The sequence below is a fragment of the Rattus norvegicus genome, chromosome 8 (genome assembly GCF_021556685.1).
Source record: "Rattus norvegicus strain SHRSP/BbbUtx chromosome 8, alternate assembly SHRSP_T2T, whole genome shotgun sequence".
In the NCBI taxonomy this organism is placed as follows: Eukaryota; Metazoa; Chordata; class Mammalia; order Rodentia; family Muridae; genus Rattus; species Rattus norvegicus.
Genome location: NC_141541.1, coordinates 58,719,030 through 58,741,529, shown reverse-complemented (window position 1 = coordinate 58,741,529; position 22,500 = coordinate 58,719,030). Strand labels below are relative to the sequence as shown.

Here is a 22,500-nt window from a genome sequence, read left to right as displayed (position 1 = left end):
AAAGAGACAGAAGCGGGTGTTGGGTCTCCTGGAACTGGAGTTACAGATGGCTGTGAGCCTCCATGTGGGTGCTGGGAATTGAACTCAGGTCCTTTGGAAGAGCAGCCAGTCCACTTAATGACTAAGCCATCTCTTTGGCCCCCATAATAGTTGTGTGTGTGTGTGTGTGTGTGTGTGTGTGTGTGTGTGTGTGTAATTAAATATGTATTTACTCATTCTCCTGTTGGTGGTATTTTAGACTAGCTGCTTTGGGGGAACTATTTTGCTGGTATATACAATGCTTGTGCTAATAACTTTGAATATATGTTATTCACTCATAACATCCAAGTCTTCATCTAAAGCTTCTACTGTTCCCCTCTTTCTTGCACATACCTTCATTGGCTAGCCAAGCCTAACTAAGTAACACTTTCCAAAGCATATTTAGTAACCTACTGAAGTATTTCAAAACAGAAATGTGCCCTTTGGTTGATTAAGTTTGAGAAATTTCTGATAGGCTTGAAGATTCATTGCAAATAATTTCACATTGAAAGACCTCAGAAAGTGATTGTTCTTGGCTCAGAGACATTGCTCAGTGGGTAAGAAAGTATACTGCTTTTACAGAGAACATGGACTCTACAGACAGACAGACACATGCAGAGACCACACAGACACACAGACATACAAATACCCACAGACACACAGGATACATACACAAACACACTCTCTCTCTCACACACACACACACATGCACACACACAAATACACAGGCACACAGATAAATATAAAATCTTTGGAAATTGAAGCTATTGCCCTGAACACATTTAGGATAACTGAGTGTAACAGCTCCTCTTTCTCTAAGTCACTCACTAACACACATGCTGTTGGTGCACTTGGAAATGTCCAGGATACAGTGCCGGGCATATCTTAGTTTGCCTCTGTCATGTACTGTCCTGTCAGCTGGATAATTTAAAATGGGTTTCCTATGGGGCCTGTGGTCCCACCATTTTGGAGGCTAAGATAAGAGGATCATGAATTCAAGGCCAGGCTATCCTGCCTAAAGCAGTGGTCCTCAACCTGATCATCACCCCTTTGGGGTTTGCAGGGGTTGCATATTAGATATCCTAAATATCAGATATTTACATTAGTGTGGTTATAAAGTAGCAACAAAAGTGATTTTATGGTTGGTTGTCACCGCAACATGAGGAACTTTATTAAAGTGTCAGAGCATTAGGAAGGTTGAGAACCACTGCTCTAGGACATGGGGACTGGACAGAGAGAGGAGGAAAAGGCTCTGAGTCAGGTGGAGAATTTATATACCCAAGAGGTAGACGAGGAAACTAGGAGGAAGATCACACGTTCAAGGACAGTGCCTCCAAGTAGGAAGTCATGGGCATTTAATATAAAGCTAGGCCTGTCTGTCTCAGAAGCTACTCCTTGTCTGAATAGTACACCCGTGATGCCAGGCATGTATGTAGGCGGGTGAGGGAAAACCAAGTTTCTCACAGTAGGACCATGCATGTGATTCTCCTCATAGATGATGGTGTCTTGAAGAGGAGGGAACAATCTTTGCCCAGGTCCTTGTGGAGAGGCCCTTGTTGTTTCCTGTCTTCTCCCAGTTTGCCAGTACAATCAATGCTCCACACACCGTGGAGGGGTCAGTAACATGTACCATCCAGCTGTGTGATGGGTGGAGTCAAATAGTGTCCTTATTCCCCAGGATGCCTTGCAGCAGAGGTTGACTCAGCAGGACACGTCCGTTCTTCAGCTCAAGCAAGAGCTGCTGAGGGCAAATATGGATAAGGATGAGCTGCACAACCAGAATGTGAGTTAAATGTGTGACCTTTGACCTCAGAGAACCCATTAGTCAAGTGGGATGGTGCATGAGCTGCCCTTGTAATCTCTCTTAGTTTGTTCCTGGGGTGCCTTCTTTCCATGTCTGTAGTTATTTTAATTCCCATAAGACTCATTTCTGGTCTTAGGCCACAGCACCTAAGTCTACAGCACCCTGGATGGTCCTTGACTCAGCTTGGAGAACACTAAGGCCTAATTGTGTTAGTACAGTCTGCTTATTTTGTTAAAGACACGTGGGGCTGGCGTGTGTTTTTGTCAAGGCCTACCCTCCGAGTGCTGTATACTGTAACTGTCTGTTAAATCTGGTTACCAAGTGGCTGGTTTGCCTGAGGATCTGTGCATAATACCTACAGGCCACTGAATTCTTTTTTGCCTTGCAGGTGGATCTGCAGAGGAAGCTTGACGAGAGGAACCGGCTCTTAGGAGAATATAAAGTAAGAAATGCCCTCCAGGTGACTTTTGTGAGTAGCTCCTGTTAGCCAGTGCGCAAAGAACACTTTTGTATTCAGCTCGGTCTTTGCTCTCGGGTAGGAAATCTTTCCATTAGCCCCAAAGCAGCGTAGATAGCAAAGCTCTGGAAAGGAGCACAGCACAGGAGCCTGGCAACAGCCAGTGGCAGGCCCGCCCATAGCAGCTCTCCCAAAGGCAGTTTGCTCCCTCTTTGTCTTTCTAAGAATCCTGGCACCACGTGAGACTGTTACTGTGTGGAAAGCCTCCTGGGTACAGAATGAAGAAATGTGTACCCAGGGGCTCTTTTAGGTTGCATTAAAAGGGTGTGAACCCCTTGATAACCTTGGGTTTGCCTTGATATTCTTTGCGGTTCTCTTTTGCAGAAAGATCTGGGACAGAAGGACCGCCTTCTTCAACAGCAGCAGGCCAAGTTGGAAGATGCTCTTCGGAAACTCTCAGACGCCAGTTACCAGCAGGTCAGGATGCATCAACCACTGGCCTGCCTGGCCCTCTGGCCTGAAGGAAACACTTTCCTGATTTGATCTGTTTTCAGGTGGATCTAGAACGGGAGCTAGAGCAAAAAGATGTCCTTCTGGCTCACCGCGTGAAAGGAGACACAGATGAGGTAACCGAGAACGCTAGGATTCTCCCCAGAGTGGGCACTGACTGTGGGCAGGCTCTGGGCCCTGGGCATGTGGCTCAGTGGTAGAGCCCTTGCCTGGTCTGCTCAACATTTCAGGTTCCCTCTCCATCACCCAGGCCACAGGGTCAGGGTGGTACTTAGCTTCTAACACTTAGAAATGAAATGTGAAAGTGACAGTGACCCTCTCTGTTGAGTATTGAACTGTGTAAGCAACTGACTACAGTCTTACTAAGCCACTTAACACAGAGTTGGATTTAAGATGCATTCGCTCTGCATTCTTGGTTGCTTAAAGAAAAGAAGGCTAGAGTAGCCAGGGGCTTCTAGGCCAAGGTTGCCATATCATTCATTCTGATTCACAATGACCAAATGTCAACTGCGGCCTTGATACAGCAGTGGGGAAAAGGAGACCACATCTTCATATCTCTCTCTCTCTCTCTCTCTCTCTCTCTCTCTCTCTCTCTCTCTCTCTCTCTCTCTGTGTGTGTGTGTGTGTGTGAGACTCTCTAACTCCCATGTCACTGTGGAGGGTGTGGTTTACACGTGCACATTTCAGCTGGCTTTGCATGTGGGTTCTCAGGATCAGACTCCAGTTTTCAGGTTTGCTGCACTTTTCCTCACTGAGCCCTGTCCTCAGCCCCCACACAACACTTTTGATGTAAGTAGGAAACCGTTATGTAATTATATGCTACACCAGAAAGTGAGGAAGCTAAAGGAAGAGGTGCCTTGGTTTGGAATTCTCCTGTTAACAACCTTTGTTTCTTCTTGATGCTCTAGGTGACAAATTACAACAGTCACAGCTCTCAGCGCAATGGCTTTGTCCTTCCGGTGGCAGGGAGAGCCGCCACTACTGCCACCCACAGAGGGGTAGGTTCCTAGGACTAGAGAACCAGCTGAAGCGAGAGCAATGCCCCAGGCATCGCTAGCTGCTAAGCTTTAAATATCTCAGGCCTTTGATTACATGTGCAAGGGCGTTTTCACGTGTGAGGCATTTAGTACCCAAATTTTTAAAAATTAAGCATTACCTAGTGGGTGAATAGTAGGTACTTGAGGCAGATTTTCCTCCATAGAACTCAGGCTTCTATCCTAGGAATTTTCCCTTTAATCCTCTTTAGCTCAGTGGCTGGGGATGGGGATAGAAATATGACATTGTACTGTTCCACCTGCACTTTCCTTTCAGCCACAGAGCAGTGACCTCCAGCTCGTCCGAGATGCTCTACGTAGCCTGCGAAACAGCTTCAGTGGTCATGACCCTCAGCATCACACCATTGACAGCCTGGAGCAGGGAATCTCTAGCCTCATAGAGCGTCTGCATGTCATAGAGACACAGAAGAAACAGGAAAGGAAGGTAATACTGCATGCCTTGCTTGGGCAAGCCCCTGAGGCAGCCTGGTCTCAGGAGTCTGCTTTCATATGGCGCAGTACAAGACCCCACTCGGTGCTCCGGCTGGGCTTCCGTCTCAGTGGCGCCGATGGTTGGATGTAGTGTGATAGTCCAGGGAAGGAATGTGTAGTAATTTATGCTCAGCTGCGTGAGGAAGTGTGGTACCTGAGTCCCGAGAGCCGTGCTGCTTTCGCCTCCCCACCTCCAAGGGGAGCTAACTCTGGGTGAGAAAATAGTTGGGACTTGCACTTAAGACCAGCGAACCTTTAATAGCTGTGCATGCTCCCAAGATAAATATGCCACATTTCCTACGTTCTAGAAGAGGATATAATTTATGCTTCGTTTCGTGTTTTAAATATTGTGGGTAAATACTTCCATCGATCATAAATAACTCTTGATATCACTGTGGCTTTGCAGGTTCGGGGGCGGTCACCCAGAAATCAAGCAAGCAGTGAATATCGAGCCTCCTGGCCCCCCAATTCCAGTAAGTGAAGGATGTCTGGGATATTCGACGTCCTTCCTGTGTGAAAGTTGGTTCTCTCTCTTTCTCTTTTCTTGTTTTGGGGAGGTAAGGGTGTTGTTGTTGGTGGCGGCTTTTTGTTTCTCCTCTGGTAAGGTGCAGATTACCTTTCTGTACCACACACAGACACTAGCACACAGGGGTAAAGGCCCCATGTAGACCTCATCTTGACTTCGTCACATTCAGTGTAGGTGTCGTCGTCTTCAGCAATAGGGCCTTGCTGTCAGTTTGTGTAGAGCGACCTAGAGGCGTGGCAACAGCCTGCGTGGTTTTGGGATTCCCGTGGGACCCTTTGGCCAACAACTCAGTTAGATGTAACCCAATCTTGGTATTGGAAGCTTTGTTTGTTGACAAGAGATGTCCAGTTTGTGGCTCCATATCCCCCATTATTTGGAAATTCATTTAAATTACCTTCATATACGTATACGTATATTTTAGCAAGTTTTCCTGAGGTTTCCATGCTACTCCCCAAATGACCCTTAGGTTTTCCTCTCTCCTCATACTCCTTCCCTTGTCCTCCTCCCCTCACTAATCCTTCCCCCGCATCCATCCATAACTATCCATTCTGTTTCCTTTTCCTACGGAGAGCTATCCATCCCCTCAAGTCCCTTAGTCTGTACCTAACTCTGTGCTACTACATACTGGCTTAGCAGCCAACATACACAGTAAGCAAACACGCAGCATATCTGTCTTCTGGGCCGGGGATACCTCGCTCAGGATGATTTCTCCTACTTCCCTCCATTTACTTACACATTTGATGGTATTCTTTTTAAAGGCTGAGTAATATTCCATTATGTAAATGTATGCCATTCTTCTGTTGAGGGGATCTAGGCTGGTTCCAGGTTCTGACTGTGAGGAGTAGAGAACAATGAGCACAGTTGAGCAGGTGTCCCTGTGGGACGGTGACATGTCCTTTGGACCCAGAGGCAGATGGATTCCCATCTTCCTGAGGAACTGCCACACTGACTGCAACAGAGTCTGTTCAAGTTTGCACACTCCCACGTCAGGGGGTGCGTGTTTCCCACTCTCCACATCCTCAACACCACTTGTGTAGCTGAGCTGAACCATTCTGATGGATGTAAGATGAAATCTCAAAAAGTAGTTTTGGGGGCTGGGGATTTAGCTCAGTGGTAGAGCGCTTGCCTAGGAAGCGCAAGGCCCTGGGTTCAGTCCCCAGCTCCGGAAAAAAAAAAGAACCAAAAAAAAAAGTAGTTTTGATTTGCATTTCCCTGATGGGTCGAGATGTTAACTGTTTCTTTAGGTGTTTCTCAGCCATTTGAGGTCCCCCCCTCCTTTTTTGAGAATTCTTGTTTAGATCTGTACCCCGCCTTTAATTGGGTTGTATGTTTTCTTGATATTTAGTTTTGGGTTCTTTATGGATTTTGGGTATCAGCCCTCTGCTGGATGTAGGGCTGGTGAAGATCTTTTCCTATTCTGTATTTATGTATTTTGGGTATCAGCCCTCTGCTGGGTGTAGGGCTGGTGAAGATCTTTTCCTATTCTGTAGCTGCCATGTCTTTGCCATGAAGAAGCCTTTCAGTTTCACGAAGTCACATTTCTTAATTGTTGATCTTAGTGTCTGCACTATTGATGTTCTGTTTAGAAAGTTGTCCCCCTGTGCCAGTGCATTCAAAGCTATCCCCTGAAGCCATAAATTATTAATCCACTCTCAACTCCCTGCCGGTGGCAGGTGCTTCTCGATAGATACTACTTGGCAAAATGCTCTGGATTCGAGAATGAAAGACACACACACATACACACACAGACACACACACACACACACACACACACACACACACAGACACACACACACACACACACACACACACACAAAGACACACACACACACTTACTTACTTACTTACTTACTTACTTACTTACTTACTTACTTTCCCTGTCATGGTAATTCTAAAAACTCCTCCTCTCCTGCTCCCTTGCCTGGGAAATCGAAAGCCCCTCATCTGTCTACCTACTCAGCCATTGGCTGCCCAGCCATCTACCTGCCCAGCCATTGGCTGCAGCCACTGCCACTTTATTTCACCAATCAAGCCAACTGGGGACAGGGACCCGCAGCTTCTTACAGGCAGATGTGCTGGTTCTCATGTAGTTTTGGGAGTCCGACTATACAAATAGCGTTAGAACCAATCCACAACAACCCCCCCTTCCTCTTCTATCTGGTTCAGTGTATCTTGGCCTTATGCTGAGATCTTTGATCACTTGGACTTGAGTTTTGTGCAGGGTGATAAACATGGACCCATTTTGATTCTTTTACATGCAAACACACAAGTTTGACCGGCACTATTTGCTGAAGATGCTGTCTTTTTTTCTAGTGTGTATTTCTGGCTTCTTTATCAAAAATCAGATGTTTGTAGGAGTGTGACTTTACACCTAGATCTTCGATTCGATTCCAGTGATCACTGTGTCTGCTCTTGTGCCAATCAGACATTTTGTAATTTCCATATTTCTAGCTTCTGGGTAGACTCCTTTTTTAGGCAGTGTTTCTTTCACTTTTATGATTTTTTCCTTAAGCAAACTAGAGTCACATTAGCTCTAGGATTATGAACACTCATGACGTCACCACCATCAGCCATTTGGAGGATTCTGCTGATGTGGGCTAAACTATCTGGAGACTATGCAAGTTCAAAACATTCATACTGAATAAACCATAAAGCAACAAACATATATCTAGGCCATGCCAGTCTCCTATGGAACACGTGAAAAGTGTCTGTTTTTCCTAGGGGCTCAGAGTTCAAATTCTTCGTGGATTTTCTTTAAAATGTCTGAGTGTCCAGGCCATTCATTTAAGGCCTGCTAAATCTTTGCACCGCCCAGTGGCATGGTTAGGAGGTGCGTTTGGATCAGTTCCTGTGCACCCACTTTCCTCAGGTTGGTTCACCTGGTTGGAATGCTGCTCCCTCCGCCCTGCCAGTCTCACAGCAGTAGACATTTTGAATCTTGGTTCAGTAAAGTTTGAATTTTCTCACATTTTTTCTTTTACCCAGGCCCAATTTTAAAGAATCCAAACAATTTAAATGAAGATCAAATAGCTGACTAGAGCCATTATCTTTGTGTGTATAATTTAGTTTTCCTTTCCCCCTTTTTGGTGTATACACAATTTTATTATGTTTTTATTTGTCTTTTATGTGTATGAATTGTTTTGCCTGCATGTACGACTGTGTACCACTTGGCGACCGGTGCCAGGGGAAGCTGGGAGAGGGCTTCCGGTTTCAGCGCCCCTGGAACTGGGGTTACATTTGTGAGCCACCTTGTGGGTGTTGGGAATTGAACCCAGGTCCTCTAGAAGAGCAGCTTTTCCAAAACCATATAAAAGCTGGGCACAGCAGTTCATGCTGTCATCCTAGCACTTGGGAGCTTAAAGCAGAAAGACTACAAATTTGAGGCCAGTCATAGTGAGACTGTCTCAACAACAACAAAATTCCAAAACAAAATGAAAGAAAATCAAACCAACTGAACAAGCAAGAGAATTCAATGTATTTCAAAGAACTCTTAGGAAAAAAAAAGATTCCTCAGCTAATTTTTGTAACTAAAATAATTGGTTTCTCTCCCAGCAGCCTCAGATTCTCACTTAGAGAAATGCTGCAGTCAGAAATTTGAGAACACAATTTACTCTACAAGAATTTTTACATCTCATACTTGTGCAAATATTTTAAGGGTTTTATTCTGTAGTCTGGTTTTTATTTAACTGTTTTGTTTTTAGAAACAGAGTCTCATTGTAAACCAGGCTAACTTCAAACTATGGAGCTGGGATGACCCTGAACTCCTGATCCCACTTCTGTCTCCTATGTGCTAGGAGTACTGGGGTGTTTGTAGGCCTATGTAGACCAGGCTGTCCTCAAACTCAAAGTGATCTTTCTGAATCTGCCTCCTGAATGCTGGGATTAAAGACATGCCCTACCATGCTTCTTTAGAATTCTAATTTGATTGTTATCCTCTTTGGTGGTTATTCAAGGTTAATATAAACTGCCAATGTAAACTTAAACGTTCTTAGAAATTCTTTTTCAAATAATAACTCCTTCCCTTTTAGACTAATTATTTCATGCATACATATAGTATCATTTAAAGGATTAGGCTAAGTTTATAGTTGCTTAGAGATCTGAATGTTAATCCAGAACTTTCATGTGAATGGGTTTTAATAAGTTCTATTAGTTATTAATATGACCCAGCCAGCCCCCAATAATCAAGGCAGAGCCCTGTGAATGTTTTAAACCGGCTTTAGCACAGTTACTTGGTGAATTACCCCTAACTATTTTCTATATTCTAGACTGTTAATGCCCCAGCTGCACTCCTCTAGCACTTGCTGTTTGAGTCTCGTCTGGGTAATTTCTGCTCCATCAGCCGCTCCTCAGGGTCTGTTTCTCCTGGCCACGTGCTCCTGGTCCACCCAGCCTCATGGTAGCCTCCTCCTCCCTCCTTCTTTCTCCTTGTTCTTTCTCCCTCTCCTCCTTCTTTTCTCTGTCCTCATGGTCCCTACTTGTGACACCCAGCCTGGTAATTGAAAACTCGACTACCTCTATTCTCCCCAGTAATTGGCTGTAGCCGCTTTTATTTAGCTTTACATTTGGAAGCAAAGTTTATACAACAAAGACTGGTGTACTGGGAATTCTGGGAGCAACCAGGTCTGGGGGCAACCAGGTCTGGGGAGCAGGATTTAACATTTGAATATGTAGCAGCACCAGACCAACCACCAACACTCCCAGTGACACCCATCCTCACAAACAGGCCAGCGTGTCCCTCCCCTTATCAAGTCTAAGAACCTGTGCAACTGTGGAAGCCCCTTAACTATGGATGTCTTTTAATCTCCTACATCAGACTGCCTTTTTTTTTTAAAAAGACTTATTTATTTATTATTTTATGTATGTGAGTACACTGTCCTCAGACACACCAGAAGAGGGCATTGAATCCCATTACAGATGGTTGTGAGCCACCATGTGGTTGCTGGGATTTGAACTCAGGACCTCTGGAAGAGCAGTCAGTGCTCTTAACCACTGAGCCATCTCTCCAGCCCCCATTTATCAGACTAACAGGTCTATATGTACCCTCTTCTTTTCTTTCTTTTACACTTTAACACTTATTATTATTGTGTGTGTTTGCATGCCCATGTGCCACAGTGCGTAGGTAGAAGCTTTAGGACACCTTGCAAGGGTCAGTTCTCTCCTTCTACCCTGTCAGTTCCGGGAACCACACTGAGCCTTGCAGCAAGAAGTCTTTCCTCCTAACATCTCTCTGGCCCTGTCTTTGTCTTCCTCCTTCCATGGATCACCTCATCTAGCTCATCCTTACTTCTACCCAGTTATTCTGTTATCCTCACTGTTGGGCTGCAGGTAACATTCTTACTGTCTAGTTAAGTATTGCGTCTCAAGCCTTGCCTTCCATTGTCTTTTCAAATGCATCTAACGTTCCTGAGTAGTCTGAGAAACGTTCTCCACCATTGGTTTCAGGCTGAGCAGCCTGTCCTGGTGACGGTGTACTGAGCATCCTTCACTACAGCTGCACATTGAGCGCCCTGTAGCCTGCAGTATTAGATTGTGCGGATGTGGCCTGGCACGAGGTGGACCTGGTGCCACTTTTCATTGCAGTCTGCTGAGCTAGAGTCCACAGTTTTCCTCACATTCTGGAATGCTAATTCCGAGTCATCCCCTCCCCTCCACATGCCTAAGCTGTCTCAGTCTCCTTCAGGATCCTTCCACGTGACTTCAGGCATTCCTGTGTGTGGATTACTTTTAGTTTATTCTCATCCCAGCCTTTCCTGAGCTTCCAGGATATGGATTTGGATGCCAATGAGATGGTCCTCTTTGTAAGGTCAAAGGCACTTGGAGTTCCTCAAACTGAATGTAAGCTAACAGAACAGGAAAATAGAGAATATAAAATCAGACAGAGACAACTGAAGTGCAGTCTTGGGGTAGCCACTCCACAGTGTATGGCCACAGACAAGAACATTAATTAATGGTGTTGAGTCTAAGTTTCTTTATTGTCTAAGGGAGTTAATCTTGAAAGATCTGAGCATTGAGTGAGAATTCCCCTGAAAATCACTACAAAATCCGGGGGCACACAGTGTATGTGAGGCCGTGCCTCCATCCCGCTCTGGCTGTGCTCCGGCCAAATCCTTTCCTATTGTTTCACGAGGTGAAACAATTATTTCAGTGCCTTTGAAATGTGTGAGTGTGTGTGTGTGTGTGTGTGTGTGTGTGTGTGTGTGTGTCTATGCATACTACATATGTTGTGCAGGTGTCTGCAGAGGTCAGAGTGGGGCTTCAGAACCCCTGAAACTGGAGTTACACAGGGTTGTGCACCGCCTGGGTGCTGGAAACTGGACTGGCATATGCTGAGGTTTCGCTCTTGCCCCTTATTTCAGATTTAAAGTAACACAGTAAGCTTGTGGGATAAAATTAAGAGTTCGTTTATAAACCCATATATGTATAGTCATTCGAGTTAGGTCAAGTGACTGTCCTATAACATGGGATCCTTACAAGTTACCCCATATATGTTTTTAAAAAAACCTATATAACTTCCAGAAAAGGAGAAATATACTTTAGGACTCATTAATGAATTCCTAGATATGGCATCAAAAGCATATGCAGCTAAAGAAAAAATTAGAACAGCTGTTACACAAACAACATGTCTTTGCCTAAAAGGAATTGGAAAGCAGGGAAGTGGTGGCCTGGGCCTTTAACCCTAGCTTTTGAGAAGCAGCAACCAAAGGCCTAACCTCAGCTACTTCGTTGCCACTCCTGTGTTGGCAGAGGACACTGTATACCACAGCCAGAGACGTGTTCTCCCCCTGCCCTCTCTGAGACAGAGTCATGCTACTGTGGTCAAGCTCGACGATCTTCCTGCCCCAGCCTCTTGAGTACTGGGATCATCTACGGCCTTAACACTTGATGGCTGATACAAAGAATTATGAGGGCCAGCTGGGCGTGATGGCACACACCTTTAGTCCCAGAACTCAGGAGACAGAGACAGACTGATCTCTAAGCTCAGGGCCGCCTGGTCTACGGAGCAAGTTCCAGGACAGCTTACGTGGTAGGAAAGAGCTAACTTCTTCAGATTGTCCTATGGACCTCAACATGTTTGTGCACACTGTCCCATTGCCCTCCCCCAAACAAAAAATATTTAATTAAGAGACATCCCAAAAACAAAGAAAAAGCCACTGCCAGAACCAGGTTAGTCAACAGAGCCAAACCCAAGTGTGGCAGGTATGTTGAGACCAGGAATTATAAATAAATAACAGATTAATGTGTTCATTGTTGTGATAAAAATGTACCAATGAGAGATTTTAGTAATGAGTCAGAAATTATAAAAAATAAAATAAAAAGGTTAAAAACAAAAGTTTGGGACTGGAGAGATGGCTCAGTGGTTAAGAGCACCGACTGCTCTTCCAGAGTTCCTGAGTTCAATTCCCAGCAACCACATGGCGGCTCACAACCATCTGTAATGGGATCTGATGCCCTCTTCTGGTGTGTCTTGACAGCTACAGTATAGTCACATACATAAAATAAAGAAATCTTTAAAAACAAAACAAGCAAAAAAGAGCAGATAAATATGAAGATGGTTTCCAACATAGGCCTCAGTAGTCTCAACACAGCCACCGAGGAATCCACAAACTTAAAAATGTGGTGATAGAAATTAGCAAAATGTAAACATTAGGAGAGAAAAAACAAGGGACAGGAAAGAAGCCGGGCCTGAGCAGAGCGAATCAAATGACATCAGATCAAGATGTGAGCAGTTGGAGTCACCAAAGGAGAACAGTAGGATAGAAATTCTTTTTGAATAGCTAAACCTGTTGCCATTCACATATGTGCAGTGCCACTATGGAAGCTGAGGCAGGAGAATGATGAGTTTGAAGCCAGCCTGGGATACATAGCTAGTTTGTGGCCAGCATAATAGTAATTAAGAGAGCCCTAGTTTGGTTAGAAAACACAATTCTGGAGTAAAACAAAAAATTGGGCTAACGATGTGGCTCACTTGGTAGAAAGCTTGCCAGTGTGCACGAGGCCATGGATTTGATCCCTGGCATTGCATGAACTAGTTGTGGTGCTGCATGCCTGTAATCCCAGGACTGGGGAAGTAAAGGCAGGAGAATCAGAAGTTCAAGGTCATCCTTGGCCACACAGGAAGTTGGAGGCCATCGTGGGCTGCGTGAGACCCTGTCTGTGAGAGAGAGAGAAAAACAAACACGTAACAGTTAGTCATGGCTTTTGCTTCTTAATTTGTATAGGTGTTTTGCCTACACATGTGTGCCTATTGCCCATGGAGATCAGAAGAGGGATTGGAATCCCTGGAATTGGACTTACAGGCAGCTATTAGTTGCCACATGGGTGCTGGGAACTAAATGCAGGCCTTCTGCAAGAGCAGTAAGTGCTCTTACCCACAAACCTGTCCCTGCAGACATGATCAAGCCCCCCTACTGTCAGCCACTCCCACCAGAGGCAGCTGGAATATAGTGGAGATCCAACAGCAACCAGAAGAAGAGAGGACACCCCTTAGGCAGATTTTCGAGGGGACGTGTTTGTAGAGCCGATCTAAATGAGATATAAAGTCAAAATTTAGGTGTTGGATCCTAGAGCCTTATCCTCCTTTGGGAGTGGAATATGCTAGGAATCTATCCATTTAAGGAAGATTCTAGAAGGATTATAGTACACGGCTGATCCCTCACAGGGCCAGCCCCTCTGAGTACTCACCATGATACTGAAGAAAGGAGTCTAACATGCCTAAAGTGGGAATGACATTAAGGGACTCCCTGTGTAGCCCTGACTGGCCCAGAACTTGCTGTATAGAACAGGCCTTCAAACTCACAGAAATGTACCTGCCTCTGCCTGCCCAGTACTGGGATTAAAGGAATATGTTACCAAGCCCAGCAGTATTTAGGTTTTAAGTTTAGGCTTGTGGTTCATTTAGAGTCATTTTTCTGTACAGTGTGAGGCCTGGTGTAAGACTCAGTTTTATTCTTCTTTAATGGGTCTTTAGGCCTCTAGTGCTTGTTGTGGTTGTTTGAGACAAGGTCTCACTATGTAGCCCTGGCTGGCTTGAACTCACAGAGATCTGCCTCTTTCTGCCTCCCAAGTGCTGGGATTCAAGGTGTGCATCACTGTGTCCAACTCTACCTTTTATTTTTAAGATTTACTTTTCTTTTTATGCATTTGTAGACACCATACATGCAGTGACTCTGGAGGCCAGAAGAGGGCATCAGAACCCTTGGAACAGGACCATGTGGGTTATGGTGACCCAGTTCTCTTGCCAGAGACTGAGGCAGCCATCTCATCAGTTTCCCAACTCTTATTTTAAAGGCATATTTCCTGATGCTTTATCAGATTTTAAGGCATTTATAAAATCGCATATATTTTCATATTCATAGAGAAGCTTAATAACAAAAGAGTCTATTTGTCAAGGTAATAATAAAAATATCAAAGTCCAAAATTCCTTTCCTATGAAGGTATTTGGGGTTTGGTATTCATATTTTTCCTAGAATTCTCTCCCTCCTTCCTCCTCTTTCTCCCCCTCTTCTTCTTTCCTCCTCTTTCTCTTCCTTCTTCTCTGACAGCCGTTGACTGTAAGGTGTGGTTTAGAAGGTGAGGTTGACAATGTTCAGAGTGCCAGAAAGCATGGTTAGATGTTTGGTCTGATTGTTCTCGCCATATCCGTTACTAGTAGAGCTCCTGTTTGGTGACTGGATGGATGTTACCAGAACCATCTATATCATCCAGTAGAGTCCTTTAGGCACTCTCTGCCGGGCCTGACTGGCTAAGTTAGTCCTTGACCCAATGAGGTGGAAGGAGAGAACTGACTCCAAAAATCTGTCTTCGGATCTCCACACACGCCCACACTAAAATACTTGTAAGGCTAGGTGTGGTGGCCTATGCTTTTCATCCCAGCACTCAGGAGGCAGAGTTAGGCAAATAGATCTCTGAGTTCAAGGTCATTTAGGTGTTTTGAATCGAGTTCTAAGTCAGACGGCTGCATAGGGAGACCCTGTCTCAAAACAAACTCAAAGCACAGCACAGGACCACACCTCTGTAGGCTGATGTACAGGCCCTTGGGATCAGAACTTTGATAGTCGTTTTCTCTGTTTTGTCCCTCAATTGTTTTTTCTTTTTACAAATCATGTAAATATTCTTACTCTAAAATCTGAATGTAGGCAGTTTACAGGTCCTGCTGGATGTCTACTGAGTCCCCTGAAATCCAGGCAGGCAACACTCTTTGACCTCTTGACCTTTAGCAACAGTGCTGTAGAGTGGGTGGCATTCCTCTGACAGAAATCCCTGGACTGAATGAGAAATGGGGCCCCACGACTGTGCTCATGCCCAAGGCACCTCTTGTCCTCGTGCCGATCCTGAGCCATGCTCTGGGGACGTGGTGCTTTGGCAGTGCTGATGGAGGAGCTGTGTGACCTCGGCAGCTTCAGCCTCGGGAGACATTTTGAGTAAACGGAGGGTGAACAGTGGCTGGAATCGAATGTCCTAACTCTGTGTTTGCAGCGTTGCCTCACTCCCAGAGCTCCCCGGCCGTCAGCAACACCTGCACTAAAGTGCTCTACTTCACGGACCGCTCACTCACGCCCTTCATGGTCAATATACCAAAGAGGTGAGACACCCATGTCATTATTTCACTGTAAAAAACAAACAGAACAGAAGCAGGGCCCTCAGCAACAGGGCCCTCAGCAACAGCCCGATGAGCAGCTGGGGGTGTTTGAGAAGCAGCTGGTGAGGAAGCCAGAGCCCAGGACTTCAAGATTCTGCTCCTGGCTTGGCAGGTTTTTGTTTGCTTGCTTGGACTGTTGTTATTTGGGCACGGGGGCAGGGGGCTAGTAGCCTTGGCTGGTCTTGAACTCTCTATGCAGACCAGGTTGGCCTCCCTCCAGCTAGTAGAGGTCCTCCTGCCTTGCCTCCTGAGTGCTGAGGATAAAGCCACACCCAGCAGCCAATGGCGTTGTAATGGATAAGCAGGAGGTATTGCTAGGCACAGGAATAACAACTCTATGTTGTTTTGAGTTTAGTTTGTTTTTTGTTTTTTGTTTTTTTTTTTTTTTTTTGAGACAGGGTCTCACTGTATAGCTCTGGGTGGCCTGCACTTACCCGTCTGGTCTTGAACTCCCAGAGATCCACCTGCCCCTGCCTCCCAAGTGTTGAGATTAAAGGCCTGCACCACAGGAAAAATAACTGTGCTTCTTGTTCTGATAACACACATTTGGAAAAATTTGCTTTTTTTAAGTATTCAAAATAGCTCCTTCTGGTAGCCATGACCTCTAGCCTGTCCTCGTGGGCACTATTCATGGGTGTTTACCTCTATGTGATGCCGCAAGTCATACCTGTAAGAATTTACGTGGAAAACGTCCCAGAAGTTCAGTTCAGTACAGTTCCTCCCAGTGCAGCTCAGTGATAGGGTGCTTGCCTCGAACTGCTTAAGCCTCTAGGTTTATAAATGAAATAAACCCTGAAGAACTACCAAGAGAGGTTCTTAGGTTTCTCCTCTCTTTGAGTCTACTTATTTGGACTAGATAGAAGTGAGGGTTTTAAAATTTCGTTTTGTATTTTTTTGGGGGGTGGGTGGGTGTTGTTTTCCACAACAGGGTTTCTCTGTGTAGTCCTGGCTGTCCTGAAACTGTAGACCAGGATGGTTTTGAACTCAGAGACCTGCTTGCTGCTGCCTCCAAGGGTTGGGATTAAAGGCGTGAGCCTTCACAGGGCATTTCCGTATTTTCTAAACATGGAGGGAATGCTGGTGTTGAGCTGGGTGGCACTTACATGTAACCTGATCAGCTGGGGGTGGAAACGTGATTGTGAATTTGAAGTCACCTACGCTGCTAGCAAAGTCAAGGCAGCCTTGGGTTATAGAGTGAGAGAGACCTGTCCAAAATTAACAAAACAAAAAATGCCTGATGAATTTAATTTTATCAGCCTAAGAAAACTGGGCCATTTTGTCAGGCGAGAAACTGAGAAAACTTAATATTGTTATTTAATGAGTTGTATTTTGAATACCTTATTTTCAGGTTATATAACAGCAAAAGCAATGCGTCTGAGTTCTTGGGTCGCCTGATGGGTAATGCCACGCTCATTCCTAGTGTTCAGTGGTTGCCCAAACTCTATTTAGTGATACCTGGGTTATCAGGGGCTATGACCTAGGATTGAAGCCATGCTGTTTCTGCCTGTTGACTTTTGGTCGGGGCCTGGATTTAAAGCTAACACACTACCTTCCCAGCCTACGATTAACAGACTCTTGGTACACTCTTCTGTATTACAGGCTGGGGGAGGTGACACTGAAGGACTTTAAAGCAGCTATTGATCGAGAAGGGAGTCACCGGTACCACTTCAAAGCACTGGATCCCGAGTTTGGCACTGTCAAAGAGGAGGTACAGAAACCAGGAGCAAGTTGGGAGTATTACTGGTCACTCCTGAATTAGCTCCCAGAAGTACCTGAGTTCCCATCTTAGTCAGTGGTTTATTGTTGTGAAGAGACACCATGACTGAAGCAACTCTTATAAAAGAGAGCATTTAACTGTAAGCCTGGCTTACAGTTTCAGGTTCAGTCCATTATCATCATGGAGGGAAGCATGACAGTGTGTTGACAGACATGGTGCAGGAGGAGCTGAGAGTTCTGTTGATTGGTAGACCTGGAGAAAAACTGCTCTGGATTTGCAGGCAGCTGGGAGAGAAACACTGAACCTGGCTTGGGCCCTAGAAACCACAAAGCCCACCCACAATGGCAAACTTCCTCCAACAAGACCACACCCACTCCAACAAGGCCACACTTCCTAATCTTTCCCAAGTAGTCCCGCTCACTGATGTCTAAGCATTCCAAGGTATGGAGTTTAAGGGGAGCATTCTTACTCAAATCATTCAACTCCCTGGCCTCCAGAGGCTTGTAACCATATCATAATGCAAAAATGCATTCAGTTCAACTTCAAAAGTCCACAGTCTATCAGGGTCTCAACACTTTAAAATTAAAGTCCAAAGTTAAAAGTCTCTTTGGGGATTCAAGGCGATCTCTTAACTATGACCCCCTGTAAAATCAGAATCAAAAAGCAGATCACATTCCTCCGACAAACAGTGGCACATGATACACATTTCCCTTGCAAGAGGAAAGGGAGCAGTGAGGGAATGCTGGACCAAAGCCAGCCCAAAGCCCAGCAAGGCGCACTTCGTATTAGCATCTTCATGTTTGAGGTCAGAGCACTCTTCCATCTCCAACTCCTTTCAGCTTTTTTGACTACAACATACTTCTCTTGTGCTAGCCCTACACCCCACCCCCACCCCCATGTCTGTGTTATGCATGAGCTGTGGAGTCAGGAGGTGATTCTCTTTCCACCATGTGGGTCCTGGCATTGAATTTAGGTCATGTGACAGTGCCTTTACCCACTGGGCCACCTTAGAGCCCTTAGGCCTCTTTTACCAGTATCGTAGTTTCTGTCTTGTTGAGATTGGGTATCAATCACACTGTGACACAACCTGGTCTGGAATTCATAGCTCCTCTCCTGCCTCAGCCAGTAGGGCTCTCCAATTATAGGCAGATACCGCATTTTGGGCTGCATTTTTCCATTATGGCTTTTTTTTTTTAAACTAGGTTTTCCATGATGATGATGCCATCCCTGGATGGGAAGGGAAAATCGTAGCCTGGGTAGAAGATCATAGAGAGAATTAACTGGACCTGGACACTCCCTGGCTGCTTCTCTCAGGAAAGAGGACTAACACCAGAGGACACTGAGAAGTTTCTAACTCGTGCTGCCAAAAAGAAGCTTCTTCAAGTATGATGGTCACGGGCCAGTCCTGTTTGTGTGCCTGGCATATCTGGTACTTCAAATCTCTGTCCAAAACATAGGAATATGGGTCCATCTGGAGCTCCTTGTCGGTGGGAACAGTGTTTTCTTCTACTCTGAGGACATCAAACCGAAGGCCTTAACCACCAGGGAAGGATGACCCCTCTCTCGTAGGGGCATGGCTGCTATGATCGGAACCTGGAGTGGAAGCATCAGTCCGTCGGTTGGCCTTGATGGTTGCAGCAATCAGAGCCCAGCATTTGTGCTTACAGACAAGGCAGAGGTACCAACTTTGCTGCTTCTTTGCAGACACTGCAAACCAGGAGTGACTTGTGAGGTGGTACCAAAGATGAGAGCCTAAATGCATAACTGGCCTGGATGTGAACGATACTGACTTGTTGACTGGGTGGGGAGAGGGCCGCCCATATTGTGCTATACTACGCCAAAACCATAACTCAGACCTTGGGCTGCCTCCTGTTTTTAACTGGCTCTGCAGCTTGTCCTTAGCCCACTGTGGGCATTTTTCACATGCTGTTGGTTTTCTCTGGGGACTCTTTAACTTTAGAGCCATTTTATTTTTCTCCAAACAGATAAACCTTGTGTTTGAAAAGGATGAGAGAAGCGAGAGGCTCCTTAAGAATCCAGGATACAGAAAGGTGCTGTTACCCACATCCCTTGACACGAACTCATGGCATCGCCTTTGCAAGGAGACAGACCTTTAATTTGTGTTTGTGAGTTGAGTACTGAGCACGACTTACTGGTCTGCCTCTCCCTTCGCGGCTGGAGTTACTTTCTATTACACATTTAGCTTGGGCTGCTCCCTGAGGGCCATGCCCAGTGGAACCCTTGGGCACAGAGCGTGAGTGAGTTGTGAATGGCAGGGTTGATTCAAGGTGAAGTCATTTCTTATTGCAACATTGCCGTGTATGAAGCTAAAGAGTTCAACTTCCAGAGGTTCCTCACTAACTTGGGTTTTCTCATTCACTCACCTAGCACCATCTGCCAGTCAGCCATGGTTATCTGTTTATACAGTCCCTCAAGCAGTCTGCAACCACACTGTACACTGCCAAACAGAAGAGTGGGACAGAGGGCTCAGTCTGGGGCCTGCCTGTCTCTGTCTCCCATTTTCAGCCATTTGAACAGCATATTCTTTGGAACGCTGAGATAACGTCTTATTGTTTTTTATAGACATGTCTTTTAAAAATAGTCCATGTTTGAGAATTGTTTTGTACTTGTTTGCTTTTGTCTGAGAACCATGTCTATTTTTCTAACTTGAATGACTTCTGTGTAATCTCACGTTCCCTGTACTCTATCCATTTTCTACAACACCCAGTAGCTTTTCTACCTTCTCTTCCTACTGCCTCCTGTGGTTTCAGAACAAGCTTTATTTTGTTACGAGTATACTAATGGCAGTTTGTTCTGTCCAATTCTCCCTGCTTTTAGTGGTGGAGATCTTTTTTATTTTATTTTTTCTAGTTGATTGCTCTTCTAAAAGACATGAGATCAAAAAGACCTGATGTCTTCCATGCACACTACCCTGGTCTTCTTTTGAAGAACAATTTTTCATCAGCTGTAACTAGGAAAGTTCAGGAAAGTCAGCCATAAGCAAGAACAACTCATTGTGAAAGCCAACAGAAGAAAAATGTTATTTCCGTTTTTTTCCAAGTCAATTGGAGGGATTAAAAAGTCCGTGTATCACCAATTTCTCTGTTGCATGAACTTTAGTGTTTTACTATCTGACAGCATGAAAGTGATCAGGCTAAACTTCAATACTGTAGTCCAGATACAACTTACCTTGAATGTCTGCTCTTAAATAAGGTTTTCCTTGTCCGTTTCCTTTCAGCAGTCTTAACATTATGTGAAATTAACTTTTCAGCCAAAATTAAATCAGAGAAAAAACTTCAAGCCCTCTACATCGTCTTTTTTTTTTTTTTTTTCATTTTTGGGAAAGGACCTGCCTGGCCTCAATGCCTACACACAGAGCAGAGGTCGAATGGAGTTCATTAGCCTCATGTACCATAAGTAAAATGGCCAAGCATCTCTCCCGGAGGATGTATTTCATTAATTCCTGTACATAGTGGGTCAGACATCCTCATTCCGGTCCATAATTCTGGAATCTTCAGAGCAGGGGCAAGCATAAATTCATTCACTTTTAAATAATATCTTATTTGGCTAAACTCAAGGACAGCAGTTCTCTACCTGTAGGTTGTGACCCCTCTGGGGATCAAACAACTCCCAGGGGCTGCCTAAGACACTGGAAAACACAGATATTTACATTATGATTTATAACAGTAACAAAATTAGTTTTATGGTGGGGATCACAACATGAACTGTTCTAAAGGGTCACAGCATTAGGTAGGTTGAGACCACTGCTCTTGGAGAACTTGTGGCTTAAAACTATTGCTTCCTGGTGATACTGGTATGGGCTAGTCCATTTTGCCATTGCTGACATCCTCTTTCCTTGGGAAAAGTGGTTTCAACCCTTTAATCCCAGCACTGGGGATGCAGAGGCAGGGAGGTCTCTTTGAGTTTAAGGCTAGCCTGGTCTACTCAGTAAGTTCCATGACAGCCAGAACTACATAGTGAGACTCTGCTTTGAAAAACAACAGAAAACAAAACCAAAACAAATGTACTCATCTGTAGAAATGTTCCTACATACACCTATATACACATAAGTAAAAATAAATCTTAAAAATTACCTCAAATGCTAATTTAGTTATTTAAAAACTGAAGAGTATCATCTTCTTGCTCAATTCCCTCAATCATTGGGAACACTTTACAGTTTGTACCTGAAGCTTCTGCCTGGTCATAGATACATGCCTGTAATTCCAACATTTGGGAGGCTGAGGCAGGAGTACTGGTTAGTGCCGATCTGGCCTATAATGAGATCTGTGCCCGGGTTAAATAGAAGGATGCGTTAGATACATTTGGCAACTCCAGTGCTCCTTTTGGACTGAGTTTTCAGCTCTTTTGACTGGGATAACTAAGTTATGAAAAGATCTTTATGTTCTACATCCAACTTAAGAATATCAGTTACTGAACAACATACCAGTTATAATCAAAATTCTCATCTTACTCATAAGTATCATCATTACACACTCTTACTTGTCAAACTTAAGAGGTATAGCTTGCTTAAAATACCTATGTGTAAAGTTCTATTTTCTTAGAAACATGGATGTTTGTAACCATGGCTTTCAGAGATTCTTACCACGTATTCTGTTTTACTGTGCTTTCATAGACTGTTATACCAGAGGTTTCCGATTATCAAAGTAATAACGTGTTTTAACTGCCTATATGTACCAGAGTTGTGAACAAGTCAAAACCAAACACACGCACTCTGAATAAAAGGGAGTTTGCAAACTAAATCCACCTCATCATCTTCATTTCTTTCTGTTACCGGAGATCAGCCAGGAAGCCATTTACATGAAGTGAAGGTAAATCTCAAGTGACCGCCCTGGTAGCTTGTTTGCTCATTATCAGGAGGGTGGAGATAAGGACTGTTTTATTGCTGGAGGTATTTTACTGTTGGTATTTCTAATGTAAGCGAAAGCTAGATCCTTAAGGTGGATTACTATAAAAAAGGACTAGCTAATTTTGCACCTCTTTTGAAATCATATGTAAATGTATAGACAGAAGAACCTGAGGTTATAAACTGTAACATTAGTCTTCAAATGCAATTCGAACCCTAATTAGCTCAGAAGTGTTTAAAACTGAAACCTGAACCCTGTGCGTGCGAATCATAATTTCTGTCACCAAGACGCTGAGGATCCTAGTCAGAAATGTATATTTATTTTTCTATTTTGAGACAGCATCTTACTATGTTATCTAAATCTATCTATCTATCTATCTATCTATCTATCTATCTATCTATCTATCTATCTATCTACTTCTTTTCCAGATTATTAATC

General features: G+C 44.5%; 1 protein-coding gene across 3 annotated transcripts in view; it reads left to right on the top strand.

Moving 5' to 3' along the window:
• The window catches only part of Dixdc1 (DIX domain containing 1), a 73,342-nt gene extending 51,385 nt beyond the window's left edge, over window positions 1–21,957 (top strand). For all 3 annotated transcript variants that reach the window (XM_087562743.1, NM_001395147.2, XM_087562744.1), the window contains 10 exon segments: window positions 1,697–1,801; window positions 2,211–2,264; window positions 2,664–2,756; window positions 2,834–2,905; window positions 3,698–3,787; window positions 4,101–4,268; window positions 4,722–4,788; window positions 15,318–15,423; window positions 17,080–17,188; window positions 18,400–21,957. In XM_087562743.1, the coding sequence (XP_087418869.1) occupies window positions 1,697–1,801; window positions 2,211–2,264; window positions 2,664–2,756; window positions 2,834–2,905; window positions 3,698–3,787; window positions 4,101–4,268; window positions 4,722–4,788; window positions 15,318–15,423; window positions 17,080–17,188; window positions 18,400–18,477 (942 nt within the window). In that variant the 3' untranslated portion in view covers window positions 18,478–21,957.
• Window positions 21,958–22,500: the final 543 nt, after the last annotated feature.